The following is a 19,153-nucleotide window of genomic DNA, read 5'->3' as shown; positions in this document are numbered from 1 at the left end:
CATGTAATTACTTGATATATACCACTTAATGCCTCATTCTCTATCCTGGCAAGGAGTCTCTGTTCGTCTCCGAGAAAGGGGTTTCAAAGTCCACAGTAAAGTCATGATCATCTACTGAGGCCTCCACCATGACTTCTCATGAACCGAGGCCAGAGAAGTCTGGTACTCGGCTGCCAGAGCGACAGCAGAGACCTAAACTTGCGTGGGAATGAAAACGACACCCCCACCCCCCTTCCCCTATTCCTTAATCTCGGGAAGCATCGAGTGTCAAGTCCATTGATACAAAAAATGTTATACGATTGAATAAATCTTGAAGAACGAGTTCCTGTGCCTTGCTTTATTCATATCCACACACTCCATCGATATTGTAGAACGCCTCGCTCGTAACTACATGTATGCATTGAATGTGAGGTCTTGGGCAAAAACTTGCTTTTCGAGGGCATTGTTATGGTGGGAAAAATCACCACGTAGCCTAGTTTGCTTTTTCGTATGCTTCAAAAACACATCTTGCTGGCCTAGGACAAAGTCTACTTCTTGTAGGACGTCCCCATGAGCGCAGCAAATGTGACCGCCACATCGGGTCGTCGTCTGTAGCTCCTTTCCCGAGATTCCTCCAGCTTGTCAGAATGACCAAGCGAGCTCGAGACGAGGGACTGGTCCAGAACTCAAACGAGTAGTCCATCCAGCAACGCTTACAACTGAATATCTTCCCGTTGTTTTCCACAAGACTCTTCGGAGGTCTCTGCCTATATTCCCAGATACAGCCTTCATCTTCTTGAAGATCCGGAGTGGACTGAACGGGAACATTGCGTTTGTCGGCAGTTCCCAACACAATTTTCAGATCACCGGCTGTCCAGGTACGGTGGCTGTGAGGGCAGCATCCGCTCAGGTACCAGAATCTGTCATCTTTTCCCAGGAGCCTCCCCCTGTGCTTAACGTGACGCATATCTCTTCTCAGCAGAACGAAATCCCGGGTCTTGAGAAACAAACAGCCGTCGACAATTCGGCATTCGGATATACATTGTATCCAGAAGTTCAAGGTTCTGTAAAATTCCCTGGAGACAGGCATAGTCGTCGCCATGGTCTCTGACGGCCGCAAGCGCTGCGATCTCAGAATACCGGCTACTACGTTGAAACGCATTTTCCACGGCAAGAAGTTTGACCACATCTTGGCGCCTATATAGAGGTGATCCTCGGGAAGGGAAGCGTTGGGTGCAGCGCACGGTCGTCGGGTCGACAGGCCAACGACGTTGTGTTGATATCCTGGCCTCAGCGGGACGGATGATGACGGCGAGTGGAAAGTTCTGCAGTCTTTGCAAGCGATACAGAGAGGCGACGCATAGATGCCATCATTGTCCAAGAATTGTAAAACTCGGTGATGCGCCTCCCTGCTTAGAGTGGTGGGACGATGCCCAACTTTGTTCCGAATTTGGTGATTGAGGAGTGGGAACATCGCCTGGGACTCTTCTGGAAGAAGTCCCTGAACTTGCAACAAAATTTCAGCAGGGAGAGTCTCCAGAGAACTCATTTCTCGAGTTCTGCAAACTTGGCAACTGGGTCCAGGATAGGGTTTCAATGGAAATATGTAGACCGAGCTTGTTGATAATATCCTGAGATGCCATAATAATTATCCTTCTCTTTCGATTTATTTGGAATTGGCCAAGGTTATAAGAGATCGATGGGTGCCTAGAGGCTGGGTGTTGAGCTAGGATTATGACAGGTTGTCCAAATGAGTACGACTTCTTGAGTCATTCTCGCCACTTCCAAATTTTGGCGGTCATCTACCACATCATAAAGTAGACTCAGTCGTGGAATATTTTAATTGGGGAAATGCGACTAGCGCTTGATAATCTTGCTTTGTCACTCTCTACCTATTTCTTTGCTGCCTACATGTAAATAAAGCAGGTTTCCGTCACCGTCAATACGAGCGGCTGCTAGTTGGTGATGGTTTGCAACATGTTGGAGTGAGCTTTGCCTTGAAAACTGAAATCAGCACTATGCCTGAGGATAGTGCAAGTAGGTTCCGGCTGTCTCAACTTCGCGCTTCCACGACTTACCGCCATCCTATCAAATTACCCGGTGTTGTTGAAATAAGGTGTGCCAGGCGAATGAAATGGCCGAGGTGTAGAACCCGCATTTTCTGTCGTAAGAATGATGCACTCTACTCTTCTTCATTGCCTACGACTTCTATCAAATGAGTAGCAAAAGCGCAGACTTGTTTGAGCAAATTTTAAAGAGGGCTAAAAGAAAAAAATATGAAGGCGGATAGTCAGGGTGTTAAGTAGGCATGACTCTAAAAGCAGCGGTCGCCTTGAGAGAAAGATTAGCCTCGAAAACGAATCTTTGTCTTTGACGCAACTCAGTGCACATGTCACTCATGAATGCTTTTATCGCCTTCCTTGTCTTGTTATATAGACCAGCTTGGGTGGCTGCAAAAGTCGATAATCCCAAATAAAAGTCCCCTGACGTCGGATTGTGTTGGAAACTTCAAACTGCGAACAGCAACAAGCTGTTATGCCCACTATTGAATACAGTCATACGCGCTATCAAAATAATCATATCTGAAGTCAAGAATAGATCCGAAGGACCTAATTGAGTACGAACGATATGTGTTACAAACTCGCTTGCGCAACGCTTATCATGACTTGAAGGTCCCGCCGGCCCATAATCTGGCCCTGGAGGTAATATATTCATCTACGGGCGCTGTGCTCCATACTTCATGGGTTTGGATGGCCCATCGGTCATCCTCTCGGAAATCCGGCCCTTTCAGGCCTTTCAGGTTTAGGAGCGCCTCATTGTAACTTTGGTGCAGGGTTAAGCAAGATCTTATTCTAAGAGCATATTCCAGGGCCAGGCCCTATGTTTCCAGACCACGAGCTTGGATGGCCCTTTCACAAAGCCAATGGCCTAAATGTCCATGTCTAGGTGAAGAAGATTAGCGCGAGTAGCACGAGGCAATATCCGTGCCATGACATGGGCTTATCAAATGGAATACAAAGAGTAAGGAGAAGCGAAAATAGTACTTGTTTATAAAAATGTCAACCAACTGCCAAGACACGAGATAAGCACCTTGAGCAAGTGAATAATTATCGGGTAGCGGGTTCCGTCCCTGGCCGCAGGATGAATATGCAGACTACCTACATTGAAGAATCTATAAACCGCAAGGCAAGGTTGTCTTCGTTGAAGTTCTCCCTGATTCTGCCGCAGGCTGTCCGCTTTCAGAACCACCTCGATCCGACTCTCTGCTCAAGGAGTCTTGGTACTTCTCAGCGCGGCCGACATGTTCACAATTTACAAATCACCGGGCAAAAGAAAGACTCGGTTCTTGGTAATGATCTAAATTTCGAACCCATTCTAACGCCATCTCAGCACAAATTGCCGATGAAGCATTCCAAGTACGGATACCGTTAAGCCGCGCCGGCCTCGTTTCCGCGTTATCCACCGGCCCCCGCGTTCCCGGCAGACAAGCGGCGCTGCCAAGCCCCGCCCCTCGTATCCACACTGTTTCCACCCCGGGACCGGGGGTTCCTGCAATTGGATGTAATCAGTCTCTCGTCATTGGCCGTCTCTGACAAACAGCATCCTTTTAAATGCGTCAGCGAGCACGAACATATGCAATAGCCGTTTCCTAATGCAGAACTGACGCTCCTTTCACCCGGGTTCAGATAGGAGTCACCCGCACCGAAGCTATCTAACCTATCTTCCGCGGAGATGCCAAGTCGCAGTTTGAGTCACCAGGTTTGACTGGCCCCTACACAATGGAAATTGAGCCATTGCTGAGAGATGTCTTCTGGAACCCACAAGTTCCCTTAGCTAGAGTTTTCTTGCTGATTATGGATACATGGAGTCATCTAAATTCAGACCTCCTTGGCTGTGGCCTGGCATCGTGCAACATGTCAAGTCGCAAGGGATCTGACATGGCACCGTGTCTGCGGAGGCGAAAACTTCCGCACCTAGCATTAGAAACCAGAATAAGTGGACCGCATGCACGCCCTTTCCCGACACATGTCCCATTCCGTGTCGACAAGATTTCACACGGAAGCGCCCGGCGCTATAAAGCCGGTAGACCGACAAAAACCGCCGTCAGCATATCAACCTCCCCACCATCAAATTTCCCCTTCGACATCGACAAAACACCAGAGCCACCATATACCATAGTTGTGTACATATTCGACTGTTTGGAAAAATGCATCTTCGTCATGAACATACAGAGAACAGCATCCCGGTGCTCCGTCAACTCATCAAGGACTTTCCCCTCGGCGTCTTGACCACAGCCATCCCGTCCGCCCATCACTCATTCATCCAATCCAGCCACATTCCTTGGGTGTTGGACGTCCAAGATGACGCTAGCGAAACCGAGCTCGGTGTCTTGAGAGGCCACATGGCACGCGCAAACCCCCAGACCAAGGCGATACTCGAATCATTGTCGGCAGAAAACCGGACAGGGGCCGGAAGCGTCCTCGACCAGGAGGTGCTGGTCCTCTTCACCGCGCCCGCTCATTCCTACGTAACGCCCAAATTCTACGTCGAGACCAAGCCGACGACGGCCAAGGTCGTGCCGACCTGGAACTACGCCGCGGTCCAGGCGTACGGCCGCGCCAGGATCCTGTACGAGTCCAAGACGGAGGAGACGTCGGAATTCCTAAACAAGCAGCTTCACGACCTCTCGCAACTGGGAGAGCAATCCATTATGGGGTACACTGGTCAGGGCGGCCGTCCCGAGCCGTGGACGCTGTCGGAGGCTCCCCAGCGGTACATTGACCTGTCCAAGATGGCCATCATCGGTATCGAGATCACCATCGACAGGCTGCAGGGCAAGTTCAAGATGAGCCAGGAGCTGAGCGAGGGTGATCGTGAGGGTGTCGTCAAGGGATTCAAGGCGCTGGGCTCGGATTTGGGTAACAACATTTCTGAGATGGTAAAGGAGCGCGGCGAGTTGAAGCAGAAATTGAAGCAGTAAAATCCCATCAAACCCTTTGCATCGTGGGAGTACATGTTTTGCACGTTTTTAATTTGGCAAAGGCAAGGTGACCTCTCGAGCTCATCTATTCACGCTGTTGGTAGCTACTATGAAGTTGCTAGGATCTTTGATGGCTCCTACGTCATGTTGTCAGTGATGCTCTACGGTTTGGAAGTGCTTACACCCACGGAAGGACTCGAAGCTGCTGCCGAAGTAGTATTATACAGCAGTCATGAGTCCTTGTAAGACCGGTGTTCAACTGACTCATACCGCGCAAAAAATGGGCCCTAGCGTCAAGACGTCATTTGATCGAATGAAAAAGTCATAAAATGTATCTACATGCGGGGTACCCAGTGATGAATTGAGACTAAACCTCCTTCCCAAATCCTAGAAGAGTGCTTCAATGCACTGAAAAGTTTTTTTTTAGCGCAAGGTCCGAAAATGAGTCTGCCTGTCTCTGGAAAACGTTTGTCAACAAGAGCTACCCCTGACATCTTCTAATCAGTGAGACAACCGTTAAATCTCATAGCCGAGAGCCTATAACTTGTACATGTTCACATTAATGGCTCCGAGTCCGCTCGCCCTGCGTCACCCGTCGGGCTACTAGTTGCCGCGGGAGTCGACACTATTGGGCAAATCGGAAGAATCCCTTCAACCCCGACCCGGCCCCTTCCGCTCCTTGCACGTGGGGTTATGAAACCATCGAACCCTTCTGATTCTAAGAAGGGATCGGCGGCATAGCCAAACGACACTCGTGGAACAACTCACTCCCATGGTTATCGCTGCGAATCAAGCTTCACCCTCATGCAGCTCGCTCACTTTGGTTTGCCGTTTTTTCGGTTTCCCGTGCGGGGGAAACGGTTGGGGGAACTCGGGGGGTTTGTCGTGCGGGACAGGCGAGGGGTTGAGTGACTCTGAACGCCAGGGGTGGCTTCGACGGGAAAGGGAAAAGGTTTAAGGACATGGACTTTGTTTGGATGAAACTAAAGCTTGATAGTACTGATATCGATGACCATGCATTACACACCGCCAATGAAGAGATCATCACCAAAGTAGCGTAACCTTGGTCCAAACGTGAAGAAAGAACCAGAATCAACAACCGCTTTCGGCCGCATGTCCTTGGGAACCCTTCAACTTGTGCCTCAACTCGACTGTTTTTTTTTCCAATATCCCGATCAACAGCCACATAGCGCGCCATGGCAGAAGGAGCAAGAGCTCGGGACGTCAAAGGACTAGGCAAAAATGGATCAATCGTCGACGACGTCGAGGAAACCGGCGGATCCCACTCGGAGGCCCCCATAAACGTCCACGGAGACGAGGAGGACCTTGTGGCGCGGATGAACAATCTGGATCCCCCCGTGACGCCGGAGGAGGTGAGGCGCGTGAGGAGAAAGATTGACCTGCGACTGCCCCCTTTCCTCCTCGTCCTCTACATGTTCACCTGGCTGGACCGCGGGGCGCTGGGGAATGCGGCGTTGATGGGGATCAAGGAGGACCTCGGCTTCTCCAGCGCAGACTTTTCCCTCGCTGTGAGCATGTTCTTTGTGGGGACGGCCATTTCCGACGTGTTTACGAATATCGGCATGAGGTACATTCGGCCTTCCGTGTACCTTGCTACGGCCATGGTAAGTCTGAATGGGGACGAAGACAGCCAGGCTAGCTAGAGCTAACTATCTTTGTTGATCATCTGGGGCATCTTCGCGACGCTGCAGGCAGTTGCGGGTGGTCCGCGTGGCATGTTTGCCATCCGATTCTTCCTCGGCATCTTCGAGGCGGCCTTTATCTCCGGAGCGCCATACCTGACGACTGTCCTCTATCCCAGAGAAGTAGGTCTCCCCCTGCTCTCCCCCACGCATATTTCCTACCGTCTCAACTAACCATCCCATTCACCACCAAGGAATGGGGCCGCCGGATCAGCGTCTACCTCTCAGCGACGCCCCTCGCAGGCGCCTTTGGCGGCTGGGTCGCCTACGGCATCTCCAATATCAAGAACCCGCTCGTGAAGCACTGGCAGGCCCTCTTCCTCATCGAAGGCCTCGTGACCGTCGTCTTTGGCGTCGCCTGCCTCTGGGTCCTGCCCGACCGCCCGCACAACACGCGCTGGCTCACCCCGCGCGAGCGCGACGTGGCGACGTGGCGCATGATGCGCGACGGGAACCGCACGCACGGTCAGGTCCGCTGGCGCACGACGCTCGCGCAGCTGCGGCGGGACGGGCGGCTGTGGACGAATATCGCGATTTACATGGGCCAGGTGCTGCAGACGTACACGATTGCGACGTTTACGCCCATCATCGTGGCCACGTTTGGGTATGATCACGTCAAGGCCCAGTTGATGACGGCGCCGCCGTACTGCGTTGCTTTTGTCATGGTGTTTGTGGTTGGGTACGCGAGCGATCGGCTCCGGTCCTGTTCGGGGTTGCTGGTGGTTTGTTCCGTCGTTGCGGCCGTCGGCGATCTCTTGCTCGCTGTATTGCCGCCCACGGCAGCGGGCGCGAGGTACGGCGCGACATTCTTGATCCTGTCTGGGATTTTGTCGGGTGTTACGCTGAGTATTGGCAATATTACCAGTAACTGCTGCGGCGACATCAAAAAGGGCATCGCGACGGGGTTGTTCCAGGCTTTTGGGAGTATCATGGGCATCGCCACGGGATATCTCTTCCCTTCGACGGACGGACCGAGCTATAAGAAAGGGTTCTGGACGTTATTTGCGGCAACGTGTTGGACTGGTGTCGGTGCTGCTTTCGTGACGGTGATAAACATCAGGGAGAATAAGAGGCGGGATCGAGAATTTGGGAAACCACCTCAGGAAGAGGTAATTGATTATGAAGAGAATGGTCAGATGGAAAATCATCCGTACTGGAGATTCTACCATTGAGCCTTTGGTTGTTTCTTGACCTAAATATTGAAGATCCTGGGCAAAAAAAAAAACACATTCTGGCGGGCTCACTGCGCTCAATAATAGAGATAATGAAGTGGAGGGAATATGGCTATGATTCTCTTTATGAGAACGTCGTATTATGGCTTATTTTACTGCGAGTGGGAGCTGTCCACTCCTCCGGCCCTATAATTATAGCCAATTCAAGGCAAGATACGGATATACGTCCGAGAATGCTAGCGGGGATCGCATGCTCTAGCTCCATCCTGCCCAAAGCTTGTAGCAGAGCGTAGCTTGGCGCGGGAATCTCTGAGTTCTGATATTTCGCTCTTCAACACTACTAGTGAGGAGACGAAAACCATGATCCCTGCTCAGAAGGAGGTTTCGTGAACAAGCGTCAGGAATCTGAACTTGCAGCACATTCAATCCGACCGGAGGGGCAGGATGTGGATATTTAGCCGCATCATATCATCCTGCCGAGGTCTGCAAGAGATATCAATTGGACAGCAGTGCGGCCTTGACGATGCACATGCAGGTCTGCTCGTGCGAGCCACGTTGGAGCACGCAAGGACTCTCAGGGCGGTAGATTGGAGTTACTATCACGACGAATAGGCGGCCGATTTAATTGAGATGACGAGGAAATTCAAGAACATTGAGCTGTTCGACTTACCGCGAATGACTTCGGATTGGGGGTGGAAGTATGTGCTCCGGGAACCTCCCCCGATGCTACGCCGCTGGTTGCATGTTCACGAGGATATCTACGACCTCATTTTGGATGCCGTCAGCGTGGAGGACCAGGATACAGACTTTGAGTGCTTGGCGGAAGAGATCAAGGCCGGGGCGCTTCCCCAAGCCCGAGGAGGTGATCATTCCGCACTTTCTTCGTGGCCACGGCTGACTGCAGTGCTTGTCAATGCTGTAAGGGGAGGTGAGCATGGCCATGTTGTGTAGCAACAGAGACAACACCGTATACAAGGGCGATCTTGTCATAGACTGCGAGACAGCGAACAATGTCCGGTAATGACTAATGCTGCTCGTCGAAGCCGAAGTTTCATGCAGGATGGAAGACTATGTATGTATCTTGGATGATGCCAGACGGGAGAAGGTAGAACTCGATGGCGAGGAAGCAAGGGGATAAGCCGATAATTCAGGTAGTGAAGAGAATAGTGAGCATTTTGGGGGAGAACGGGTACTCAGAGGATGATGGTAAGGAACATTAATGGCAATGGAAGAGTCGGACCAAGGCGGTAACATGCAATGCAATGCTGGGCAGTAGAAAAAGTAAGTGGAAGTAGAGGAAACCTGGAGATCTGCGAATAGCCTCATTCTGCTATTTTCCGGCAACCAACTTGTGTTCTGTTTGCATCCGTTGGCATGGGATACGACCGTGGTCTCCGAGGCGGTGCCGCGACTGACAGTGGCAGCCTCTGAGCATGTTTCCAACTCTGATGGTATTGCAAGTGAGGAGCAAAGAGGGTCAATTGGCCATGCCGCCATAGTCGATCGAATCGTTATGGCACCAGGGAAGAGCAAGGATTAGCCCAGACTCTGATCAGGCTGGGCAAAGGGCCGGGACGGGCGGGAGACCGGACTGGGGGCAGGGATGGTTGCTCGCAGTTCAAGGTTGGGTGGACCGTGGGCGGTTGAAGCTGGACTGCTTGTTGGACGGCGTGGACGGGGTATCGCATTTCGCCAACTGATTGCTTCTTGGCGGTTGGTGACGAGAAATGATCAACTTGCATGGCACGTGCGTCTGGAGCAATATCTTGGAAAGGCCATGCATGAGAGCAAGGTGCGTGACCGTATGATGGTGGGTTCAGTTTGAATCCCGAGATATGTTGATGGGTTGCTGCCAGCCAGCCAGCGGACGTGAACTTGTTTGTTGGTGGCCCAATCTATTGGGACCAGGGACCAGGGGAGATTCGTCACATCTCGACCAAGACTATTGGCGGTTGGCGCTTCTGGGCGGCGGGGTCGAGTCCTGTTGCTTTCGCCTGTTTGGGATGCATGGCGATCTGGACTTCTAGATCTGGATGAGCAGAGACACGTACAAGGGGTGCTTGACTCGGTTGATAGCTTGACTGTCAATGTCGAATATGTCGAATATGTCGAATACTGCAACGGCAGCAGAGAGAGGAGGGGTCTCGGTGTGGTCGACCACATGTCGGCGACGTTGGAGTGGCCAAGGCAGGCTGTCGCTGGTCGTTGGTCGCAGGTCGCAGGCCGCAGGTGCGGCGCCTTGGAGGAGCGAACGTGGGGCATTGCAGAACTCAGGTACCGCCCAGTGGGGGAAACAAAGGATTCGGATGGCAAGAGAAAAGGGTTGTTCTCATGGGTGGTGGCAGCTTGGTGTGAGCTTGTCAGGTCACCCTACCTAAGGTAGGTAAGTTGTCAAAGGGGATATTCGCACGGATAGAGTGAGCTGCAGCTGCCAAACATCCGTCGCCGTTGGACGGAATGCGGCGGGAGCTTGGGCCGAAAAGCTTCATCAGGCAAGAGCCAAAAGCCAATGGGAGACAACATGGAAGGTGCGGGCATGGCTGGCCCCGGCACCCCGGCAGGTTCTCTCGGTAAGGCACATACTCCACTGTATGTACAATGTATCGCAGTGTGACTAGCGCAAGGAGGGGCATACTCAGACGCGCATAGTGGGGAATAAATCCATATCCCAGCCAACCAACGCTGCCGAATTACCGCCCGTCGTGGCCGGGGTCCGAACGGGGGAGGTAACCCCACTGGAGCTTCCCTCACCGAAGCCTGCGAATCACGCTGCCCCGCCGGGGTCTCTCGCCTTTTTCGACCGTTTCCACCGTCCCTCGTCGTCCACCGTCGGACTTTCTGTCAACCACTTCTTTGCCCTTCACATCGTCTTCCCCCACTGCCATTCGACCGCCACCAAGCAAATCAACCGCCCACAATATGCAGTTGTCCACCATGTGTGCCGACCCATGCATCTTCTGCAGGACCTCGCCTTGCAGCTGCTTGGCCACTTTTGCCAGCTGGTGTTCAATCCCATCCCAGTGTCTCCATCGGCGGTCAAGTTGACGAGCTGGTCGCATCTCAACTGCTCTCCCGTCATTCCATCGTTTCTCCAATGACAGTTGGTCACTAGTCAGTGGCAGTCATCCTGACCCTTCCCATCATCTCTTTGCATGACCGAACCAACAAAACCCAGTTCCAGAGAGAACTGAAGCACCCATGTGACCGTCAGCAACCACGTCCTCGACGCCGCGCGGGAGGGGAGGAGGCCGCGACTGCCGCTTACGTCTCTTGATTGTCAACCTCCGGGTACACAGACTCCTTCACAAAGGACGTTACCTCGACCATCTCTGAGTTGGTTTCCTGTTATTCGGCTGCCTAGGACCACCTACCGACTCGGTACCTCAACACCGACGCGGACGACCCTGACAAGAACTAGCGCTGCGCTGCGGCGGCGTTGGCAATCTGGACATCGTACTTCCCGCTGATCACACTGGTGGCGCCCGGAACCAACGCATCCATCCCGCTTGCCATCCCTGGTCCACATCTTCAATAGTCGTTGTCTGCCGAGAAAACGGCCGTACCTTTGCCCAAGAGCTTGCAGCTTGCAGCTTCCTCCTGCATCGAATCCACACCTCTAGCGCCCACGCACCGGCCTGCATTGTGTGACATCCGCTCGCGGGGAATGGCCAGAATCGCGGCCAGCCAATATTAAAGTACGGTCAGCCGCTGGGCCTCGTGCCATTCACACTCTGCCATCCGAGCCAAAGAAGCTCTTCATCCCTTCATCTGGCCTTTCATTGCACGACCCCCCATCAAGGCCGCAGCCATTCGACCCCCTCCACATGGAATATTCGCCGCCTTATCACATATCCTCTGCCTTTATACATGTCACCACAATTTACTGAACCCGCTTCTCGACCGAATCTGTAGGCAACGTGACGAGACTGTCGATAACTGTGCTCATCACGCCGCCCACACCCCAGGATCAAACCATTGAGACCTCTCCACTTCGGAGCGTCTCCGATCTCACTTCCATATATCCCCTGGTGGCGCCCCAACTCGCGATCTGGCACGCTCTCGTCCGTTCTCTTACCCGGTCACTCGTTCCTCCGCCACAGCATAGCATCGCATTGCGTCAAACCTACTGCTCCAGGCCCCGCTTTGAAGGGATCTGGCACTTCGTGAAGCTTAGTACCGCGATCCTCGGTCACGACGTCATCTACATACAGCGGAACGACTTGGTACTCCCCGGCTTGCACAACAATCAACCGACTAGCAAAGCGTGAGGAACTTGCAACGTTGGAGAGATCCCCCAAACCATTCGACTTCACAAAGTGCACCGTATGTTGACATAACTATCAATCTCCGCGCGCAGTCGCCTCACCGCGCAGCTTAATTCGAGCTTCGTCGCCTTGCAGCAATGGCTACTCGTATCCGTGACATGGCAGATGCTGCCACTAGGACAGTAGCGCAACTCGCGAAGCGCATCGCCATCACCCCCAAACCCGACAGCCCGCCCGGTCTAATTGAGGCCCTGACAGTTGACCCTTGGTCCAAGTCTGGAAAATATGGAATGGGGTGGACTTACTTCGCACTGGCCCTTATGGGAACAGTTTTGTTCATGCGATTCTGGCACTTTTGGCAGGACAAGATCCGCCAAGCCATCTACAAGCAGGAGGTGGAGGAGTACTATGCCAACCTCTACAATACCGATCCTGACTACGCCCACGCAATGCAAACGGGACAGGCACAACATTTCTTCCCGGATTCTGAAGGTCTAGGCGAGAAGCAATTCAAACCCAAGGCTCACTTCTCCTCAGTCGGCTTCGTCAACGATACCTTGGCCCTCTTCCGCTGGGTCTTTTACCGGCCCATTCCTGACTTTGTTTGGGGCAGCCACCGATTCACCTTCTCCTCGCTCGCCGTAGTCACTTGTGGTCTCATTGCCTTGGCTTTCGTGACGCTTTACTGCTTTCTCCAGCAACCGCTTTACTGGCAGAGCATTCAATTTGGTTCACCACCCGTCGCTATCCGAGCTGGCATGATCGCCGTTGCCTTGACACCTTGGATCATTGTAACGAGCATGAAGGCGAACATCTTGTCCATCCTGATCGGCATTGGCCCAGAACGCCTCAACGTCTTCCATCGGTGGGCAGGTTATCTCTGCCTGTTTTTGTCGCTCGTACACACGATCCCATTCTACATTCAACCAGTCTGGGATGACGGTGGTATGGATGTTTTCTCTCGCCTTTTCCCCGGTGGAAGTGGCATCATCTACGGTACCGGCATCGCCTGTCTTGTGCCACTGGTCTGGCTTTGCGTCGCTTCTCTCCCATTCATTCGCCGGATCGCATACGAGCTCTTTGTCATGCTACATGTGCCTGTCGGTATGGTGTACGTGGGGCTCTTGTTTTGGCACACCAAGAATTACCTGGCTTCTTGGGACTACCTCTGGGCGACAATCGGCATCTGGGTTCTCTGCTATGCCATTCGCCTGATCAATCTGAATTGGACAAGGCCATGGCGATTGAGCTTCATGGTTGGTGACGAGGCGGCCATCAGCCTCCTTGCTGAGAACGCCATCAAGATAACCATTCCGACGCAGATGAGGTGGAAGCCTGGTCAATTCGTTTACCTTCGCATGCCAGGAGTCGCATTCTTCGACAACCACCCCTTTACCATCTCATCGCTCTGCAGTGAAGATTTCCCCTCTGAATACGGCGAGCAGTACCGTGACTGCGTGTTGGTCTTCAAGCCGTACGGTGGCTTTACTCGAAAGGTCCTAGACATGGCGATTGAGAGAGGGCCATTCCACACATATCGCGCCTTCTTGGACGGGCCCTATGGGGGCATGCGAAGAGATCTCGCAGCCTTTGATACCTGCATCCTGATTGCAGGTGGGAGCGGCATCACGGCATTGATGTCGCAATTACTCAACTTGATCAAGCGTATGCGTGATGGAAAAGCCATTACAAGGAAGGTAGTCGTGGTCTGGGCCCTCAAGAGACTTGAGGCCATGGACTGGTTCCGTGAAGAGCTCAGGATCTGCCGCGAGTCTGCACCACCAGAGAGTGTTACCTGCAAGTTTTTCGTCACTTCGGCAGTGCGCAACCGAGCAATGATGATGGCCGGCCAAGACCGTCCTGCCCCTCGAGCCTTGAGTCACATGTTCCACGACAAGCTGGATGGCTTTGTGGCGGGGATTGCTTCCAAGCGCAACTCCGCCCTGATCCAGTCTGTCGCACAAGGCGATCCTGACCGAGAGCAGGAATTGCGCGCCGAGCAGGAGGACAGAATTACCGCACTTCCGCAACAAAAATATCTACAACCCCATCAATATCCTCCACCACCCCCGGGACCACCGCCCTCCAATCGCTTCTCTGCTCAGGAAGATTCATTACGCAAGCTCGAGGGCCGGGAATACGACGAAGAGGAATATACAGATTCCAAGAAGCGCGAGTTCCACTTCCCTCCGATCAACACGAAAGGCGAGGTGCCGCACTTCAACTACGCCCCAGCTTCCCCAAAGAAGGTACCCGATACAAGCCCGCGAAACTCGGATGTGCCAATACGCCCCCCGGAGTTAGCTCACTTGAGGACAACCAACCTCCCAAGCGCAGGTCAGATCCGTCCAACCAGCACATTCGGCCCGCCGTCAGGCTTTGACTTTGGCTTCCCGGAGACGCCAACAGAGTTCCAAAAGAGTCTGATGCGCTTCGCTTTCCCCGTGCCCCATCAAATCGACGGTGGCTGGAGCGTCGAGTATGGCCGGCCGGACCTCGGTTACATGCTAAAGGAGTGGGCGACGGGCGGTGCCGACGGGAGAGGCATCCTCGGCAGGCGTACCGCGGTGTTTGTGTGCGGGCCACCAGCCATGCGTGTTGGTGTGGCGAACACGGTCGCCCGGCTTCAAGCGGCGATTTGGGGTGACGATATGCTCGAGGAGATTTACTTACATACTGAGAACTACGCCCTCTAAAGCAGGGCTTGTATTTATAATGACTGGACGGAAAAGATACCACGGGTGATACATTCTACATCCATAATAACGAGTTTTACATTTCATGAATGACCCTACATTCGCTTCGATTGTCTGACTGGCTCGCAAACCGAGTACACATTCGATAGAAAGCAATGGCAGGACATGAATTCTTATGCTTGAGGTACGGAATGGAGTCGGAATGTAGCCACGTAAAAGTACGGGGGTCTATCTTGTGCTTCGTCCATCCCAACTTGAGACCAGAGTCTCCTACATTACACGGGACTGCTTGCTCCGCTTTGGCGACAGCATCGGCGCAAAGGCCGATACAAATTCCGTGTCCATTGCCACCTCCTGCTCATTATTACCACGGCCACGTCACATAATCAAAAGATAAGAGCTCCCTCATCACCCTCCTTTCTATATCGATGCGCCGCAGGCCTTCTCTTGGCATAGAAGTGTGAATGACCGTGCTCTCCCTCGCAGACAGCGGAAGGACGAGCCTTTTTGTAGGAATTATGATGGCCCGGAAGGTTACAGGACTCGCAGACCCAGGCCTCAGTGATCATACTAGGTGGTTGACTGACTATAGGAAAGAATCTGGTATGTTTTAGAACGACAAATACTAGGTTGCTGTCCGTACGCAGTGTAAAGGAAAGCAGTGCTACAACATTGCTACCGATTTCCTGTAGTATAAATCCGGATGCGATTCACATAAGCCTTTAGTACATGTATAGATGCCCTTGGATGACGAATAGTAGCAAAATCCAAGTTGTGAGACCATATATGGTATGTAGAGCTAAAGAAATCAAGCTTTACCAATTGCCTCCAGGTGCTAGAGATCGGGGGTTACCAAAAGGTTGCTGTAATAGTGCATTGAGCGCGACGACGTGGCAAGAAACGAGATGGCCAACGACGTTCCAAAGTCTCTTGACGATATGAAGACCATTCAGTTTACAATCGACTGTCGCGTTGCTGACGTAGAGCAACAGCTTACAAGTTATCAGGGATACTGCCACGAGGCCTTTGGGGGCACTCATAGCGAGGGTGAGAATCCATCAGGACGGCTCGAAAGGTGAACTTTTCGGTGTCACTGCGAGCTGTGATGTCGACGGAAGCAGTGGTGCCTCTCCAAACGACGCTTCTGCCCGTGGATCGTGTAGTTGGTAATTTGCGACCCTTGATAGCGACGGACGTTTGAACCATGACTTCACCTGTAGATTCGATTGGCGGTTAGGATTGCTTTCAGCGTGTAGCAGGCGTACATATATGTGGTGTCAGAAGGCGTCGGACCCGGGGATGCCTTCTGAGTCTCACGGCACAGATAAGGCGTATTGTGTCTGTAAAAACACTGGCGGTGTTCGCTGTGAGGCCACTGGACCCTCGAATTCATCTCCGGAATGCATTGATGAGTATCAATCACGGATTGACGAGTTGCTCAAACAGCATGAGGAAAGGGTGGCTGAGGAAGATAAGAAGTGGGATACTTCTAACTTTTTGCGACGGGGTTGGACGGGAAGAATTCGCTCTCTGACCATTGTTCAGGAGCGACGACAAAAGACGAACGGCATCTGTCGATGATATTGGGATCGAGTGTAATAGTCACATGGCGTAAGCTGGTACAAGTTATACGCCAAGGCTTTGCAATTGGTCAATTTGAATTCTTTAAAGCTTTTCTTGTTTGCCTGCTGGTGACTAGTAGCCTGTGTCTCTGCTTATCTTTGCAGCCACTGAAATCACCGCTATCCCGATTGCGGACGTTTGCCCCTCTGCAAATTGGACAAGAAGTTGACGAAGAGGACAATGGAGTTCTTGGCAATGCGCCTGCCTCTCTCGCCGCCCTATCCTAGCCTCCACATTCGTCGTCATTCAATTCATGAGCCGACAAGCTTAATGCTCCGCTCCGCAACAAATGCTTCTTGCACTGATAGTTCTCGGGGAAAAACTCAAGCCAGCGTGATAATCGGATCCTTTGCGCCCTTGCATTGATAACATGGCCATTTCCGAAACCAAACGGCGATTTATCAGCAAGCTAGGCAAAGTTGATAACGTTCCGCGGAGATCTGATCAAGAAGGCGAGAGAGGGAGCCACGTCAAACGAAAAGGGTCCATGCATCTACCAGAACTACGCACCTGTTACCCACCTTAACCAGAGAGGCTAACCCCGCATATCTCCAGCTCTCCAATGCTAATCATGACAGGCAGGGAGGAAGAGGAGGAGAAGCCAGCTTCCTTGTTGCCGGCACTAACACTAGCCGAAACTCTCAAACACGTATAAGAACGGCGATCGGATGTCTGCACAATAGCTCCCCTCATCCCAAATGATTAAAATCAGCCTGTTCCAAACATCATAGACCTCAACTTCGCATCCCCCATCAACGTCTTTTCTCCAACTCCTCTACACTCTGATTTATTGAACAGCAAACTGCACAAGATGGGTCTGAAGGGTAGCTGTATGTGCAAGGCGATCAAGTACGAGAGTACTGGTAAGTCTGGCCTGCGTAGTCTACATCTTGGGAATGGAACGGAGCTGATAAAGAAGAGCAGAGGATCCCCAAGTCACTGCATTATGCCACTGCACAGATTGCCAAAAGGTACAATGCAGCATCAGGAATCTCACCGAGTCCGTAGCTACCTTAGCTGACCAGATAATGACAGTGGAGCGGTTCCGCCTTCACCTCCAACGCCGTCGTTCCTCGTACGGCTTTCAAAGTCACCCAGGGTACTTATGGGATATTTCCTCTCTCTCTCTCTCTCTCTCTCTCTCTCTCTCTCTCTCTCTCTCTCTCTTTCTCTCTCTCTCTGAGCTCTCCATTCCTCCCATACACGTGCACTCATATTGGAAAATTCTAGGTGAGCCCAAGTTTTACGACATTACCGGCGACTCGGGCAAGAACAACAGGCACTTCTTCTGCGCCCACTGCGGCTCCAGCTTATACACGGAGCTGGACTTGATGGCTGATGTCACGTGCATCAAGGCCGGCGGACTCGACGAGGGAAAGGCGAGCTTGGAGGGGAAGCCTGCTGTCGAGTTCTACTGCAAGGATCGGGTTTCGTACTTGGGCGATGTCGAGGGTGCTAATCAAAAACCCGCCTTTGGTTAAGTAGTGGGTTAAATATAGAAAAGTGGTAATCTACATGGAGTTGCGTTTTTTGGCGAGCGTTGAAGTTGCCGAATGAAGGAAAATTCATATCGGTCTTTATTTTCAAGTCGATATCTCACCATCGTGTCACTCTTCACCGCACTATACTGGTCTTATGTCCGCCCTTTTCTCGGCGACGCCCAGCATAGAAGACTCTTCTCATTAAGGTAGCTTTGATTCTCAATACAGGAAACACCCACCACTTCATTGAGTGAACTAGGGCTGATCTCTTAACCATGGAGAATAATACGATCTCTTCGACCTGATACTTTGCTGCACATGGTGAGAGATCTCAAGTCAAGAAACACCTAATATCATCACTTTCAACTGCGTGAGATGGGGATCTCAAGTAGGTTCACTTTAATGCGTGATCTCAGTTGACTTTGTATCTAGCCTGGGACTGTAATCCCTGCCTGCGTACGCTGTGGCGTCTAGCATTCTTACTAATAGCACTCTTGCCCCGAAGCTATGAGCGCCTTGCTCCATGTGAGTTTCTTGCTACATACAGTTGAAGCACATGGCGGAATGTTGACAGGATTCGCCGCTAGCCATGAATCTGCCCATCATTTCGCGTTTTTAAACGATCACGACACGCGCATTGTCTTATGGCGTGAGGTCTGGTGGTTGGCCAATTTTTCTTTTGTGGAGTTGGATTGTTCGAGGAGAGATGCTTCCTTGGCTATTATGTCAATGCTCTCGACTCCTCAGCTTCTCTATACACCTTGGAGGCTGCTTTAATGAGAGAGATGATTTGGTCAGATACTCAAACCTTTCTCGGTAAAGATGAGCGTCATTGAGAGCCGAACGGGAACATCTAACCCCATTCCTGACATCGTCACCCTCAGCTTCTGATTTCGGGCATCAGGAAACGTCTTCTGAGCACGAATTCCCAATTTCCCATGTCTGAGCATCTTCGTGGAGCAGGGTTCATCATTACGTTTTCTCAATGTAGAAAAGCAAAAATGCCAAGTATTGACCTCGTGAAGCTTCATATTCTTTGGGTAGGATGTATCCAGCTGACCTCAGTCAGACGTCTTGCGAGAGCCTGAACCAAAGTGCCTCCTTAACGAAGTTGGCACGCAACCTATTCTCAATGTCACGTAGGGCTGACAGTGTCACCCACGCGTCCCGGAGTTCGAGGGATTGCGGTAAGCTGGCTCCCGCTCAATCATCCCTTTGAGTCCAATTGCAGATGAGATGTGAAGGAGATGTGG

General features: G+C 52.1%; 6 protein-coding genes across 6 annotated transcripts; 5 read left to right on the top strand and 1 right to left on the bottom strand.

The window, feature by feature from the left end:
- Positions 1–472: 472 nt before the first annotated feature.
- Positions 473–1,528, bottom strand: CORC01_04916 (uncharacterized protein; the record flags this gene model as incomplete). The annotated part of the gene is made up of 1 exon (XM_022616563.1): positions 473–1,528. The coding sequence occupies one exon, from the start codon at positions 1,526–1,528 to the stop codon at positions 473–475; it is 1,056 nt and encodes a 351-aa protein (XP_022476925.1).
- Positions 1,529–4,186: 2,658 nt separating this feature from the next.
- Positions 4,187–4,960, top strand: CORC01_04915 (uncharacterized protein; the record flags this gene model as incomplete). Its single annotated transcript, XM_022616562.1, has 1 exon — positions 4,187–4,960. The coding sequence occupies one exon, from the start codon at positions 4,187–4,189 to the stop codon at positions 4,958–4,960; it is 774 nt and encodes a 257-aa protein (XP_022476924.1).
- A 1,196-nt stretch (positions 4,961–6,156) lies between these two features.
- CORC01_04914 (major facilitator superfamily transporter) lies at positions 6,157–7,835 on the top strand (the record flags this gene model as incomplete). The annotated part of the gene is made up of 3 exons (XM_022616561.1): positions 6,157–6,585; positions 6,673–6,786; positions 6,858–7,835. 3 exons carry the CDS (start codon positions 6,157–6,159, stop codon positions 7,833–7,835), a joined length of 1,521 nt encoding a protein of 506 aa, XP_022476923.1.
- Positions 7,836–10,344: 2,509 nt separating this feature from the next.
- Positions 10,345–10,933, top strand: CORC01_04913 (uncharacterized protein; the record flags this gene model as incomplete). Its single annotated transcript, XM_022616560.1, has 2 exons — positions 10,345–10,405; positions 10,485–10,933. The coding sequence occupies 2 exons, from the start codon at positions 10,345–10,347 to the stop codon at positions 10,931–10,933; spliced, it is 510 nt and encodes a 169-aa protein (XP_022476922.1).
- A 1,304-nt stretch (positions 10,934–12,237) lies between these two features.
- On the top strand, positions 12,238–14,796 carry CORC01_04912 (ferric reductase like transmembrane component; the record flags this gene model as incomplete). The annotated part of the gene is made up of 1 exon (XM_022616559.1): positions 12,238–14,796. The coding sequence occupies one exon, from the start codon at positions 12,238–12,240 to the stop codon at positions 14,794–14,796; it is 2,559 nt and encodes an 852-aa protein (XP_022476921.1).
- Positions 14,797–17,230: 2,434 nt separating this feature from the next.
- Positions 17,231–17,900, top strand: CORC01_04911 (glutathione-dependent formaldehyde-activating enzyme; the record flags this gene model as incomplete). Its single annotated transcript, XM_022616558.1, has 4 exons — positions 17,231–17,282; positions 17,344–17,390; positions 17,455–17,518; positions 17,650–17,900. 4 exons carry the CDS (start codon positions 17,231–17,233, stop codon positions 17,898–17,900), a joined length of 414 nt encoding a protein of 137 aa, XP_022476920.1.
- Positions 17,901–19,153: the final 1,253 nt, after the last annotated feature.

This window comes from Colletotrichum orchidophilum (genome assembly GCF_001831195.1).
Source record: "Colletotrichum orchidophilum strain IMI 309357 chromosome Unknown Scaffold_33.1, whole genome shotgun sequence".
NCBI classification, from domain to species: Eukaryota; Fungi; Ascomycota; class Sordariomycetes; order Glomerellales; family Glomerellaceae; genus Colletotrichum; species Colletotrichum orchidophilum.
The sequence above is the reverse complement of the archived record's forward strand: the minus strand, read 5'-3'. Positions and strand labels throughout refer to the sequence as shown.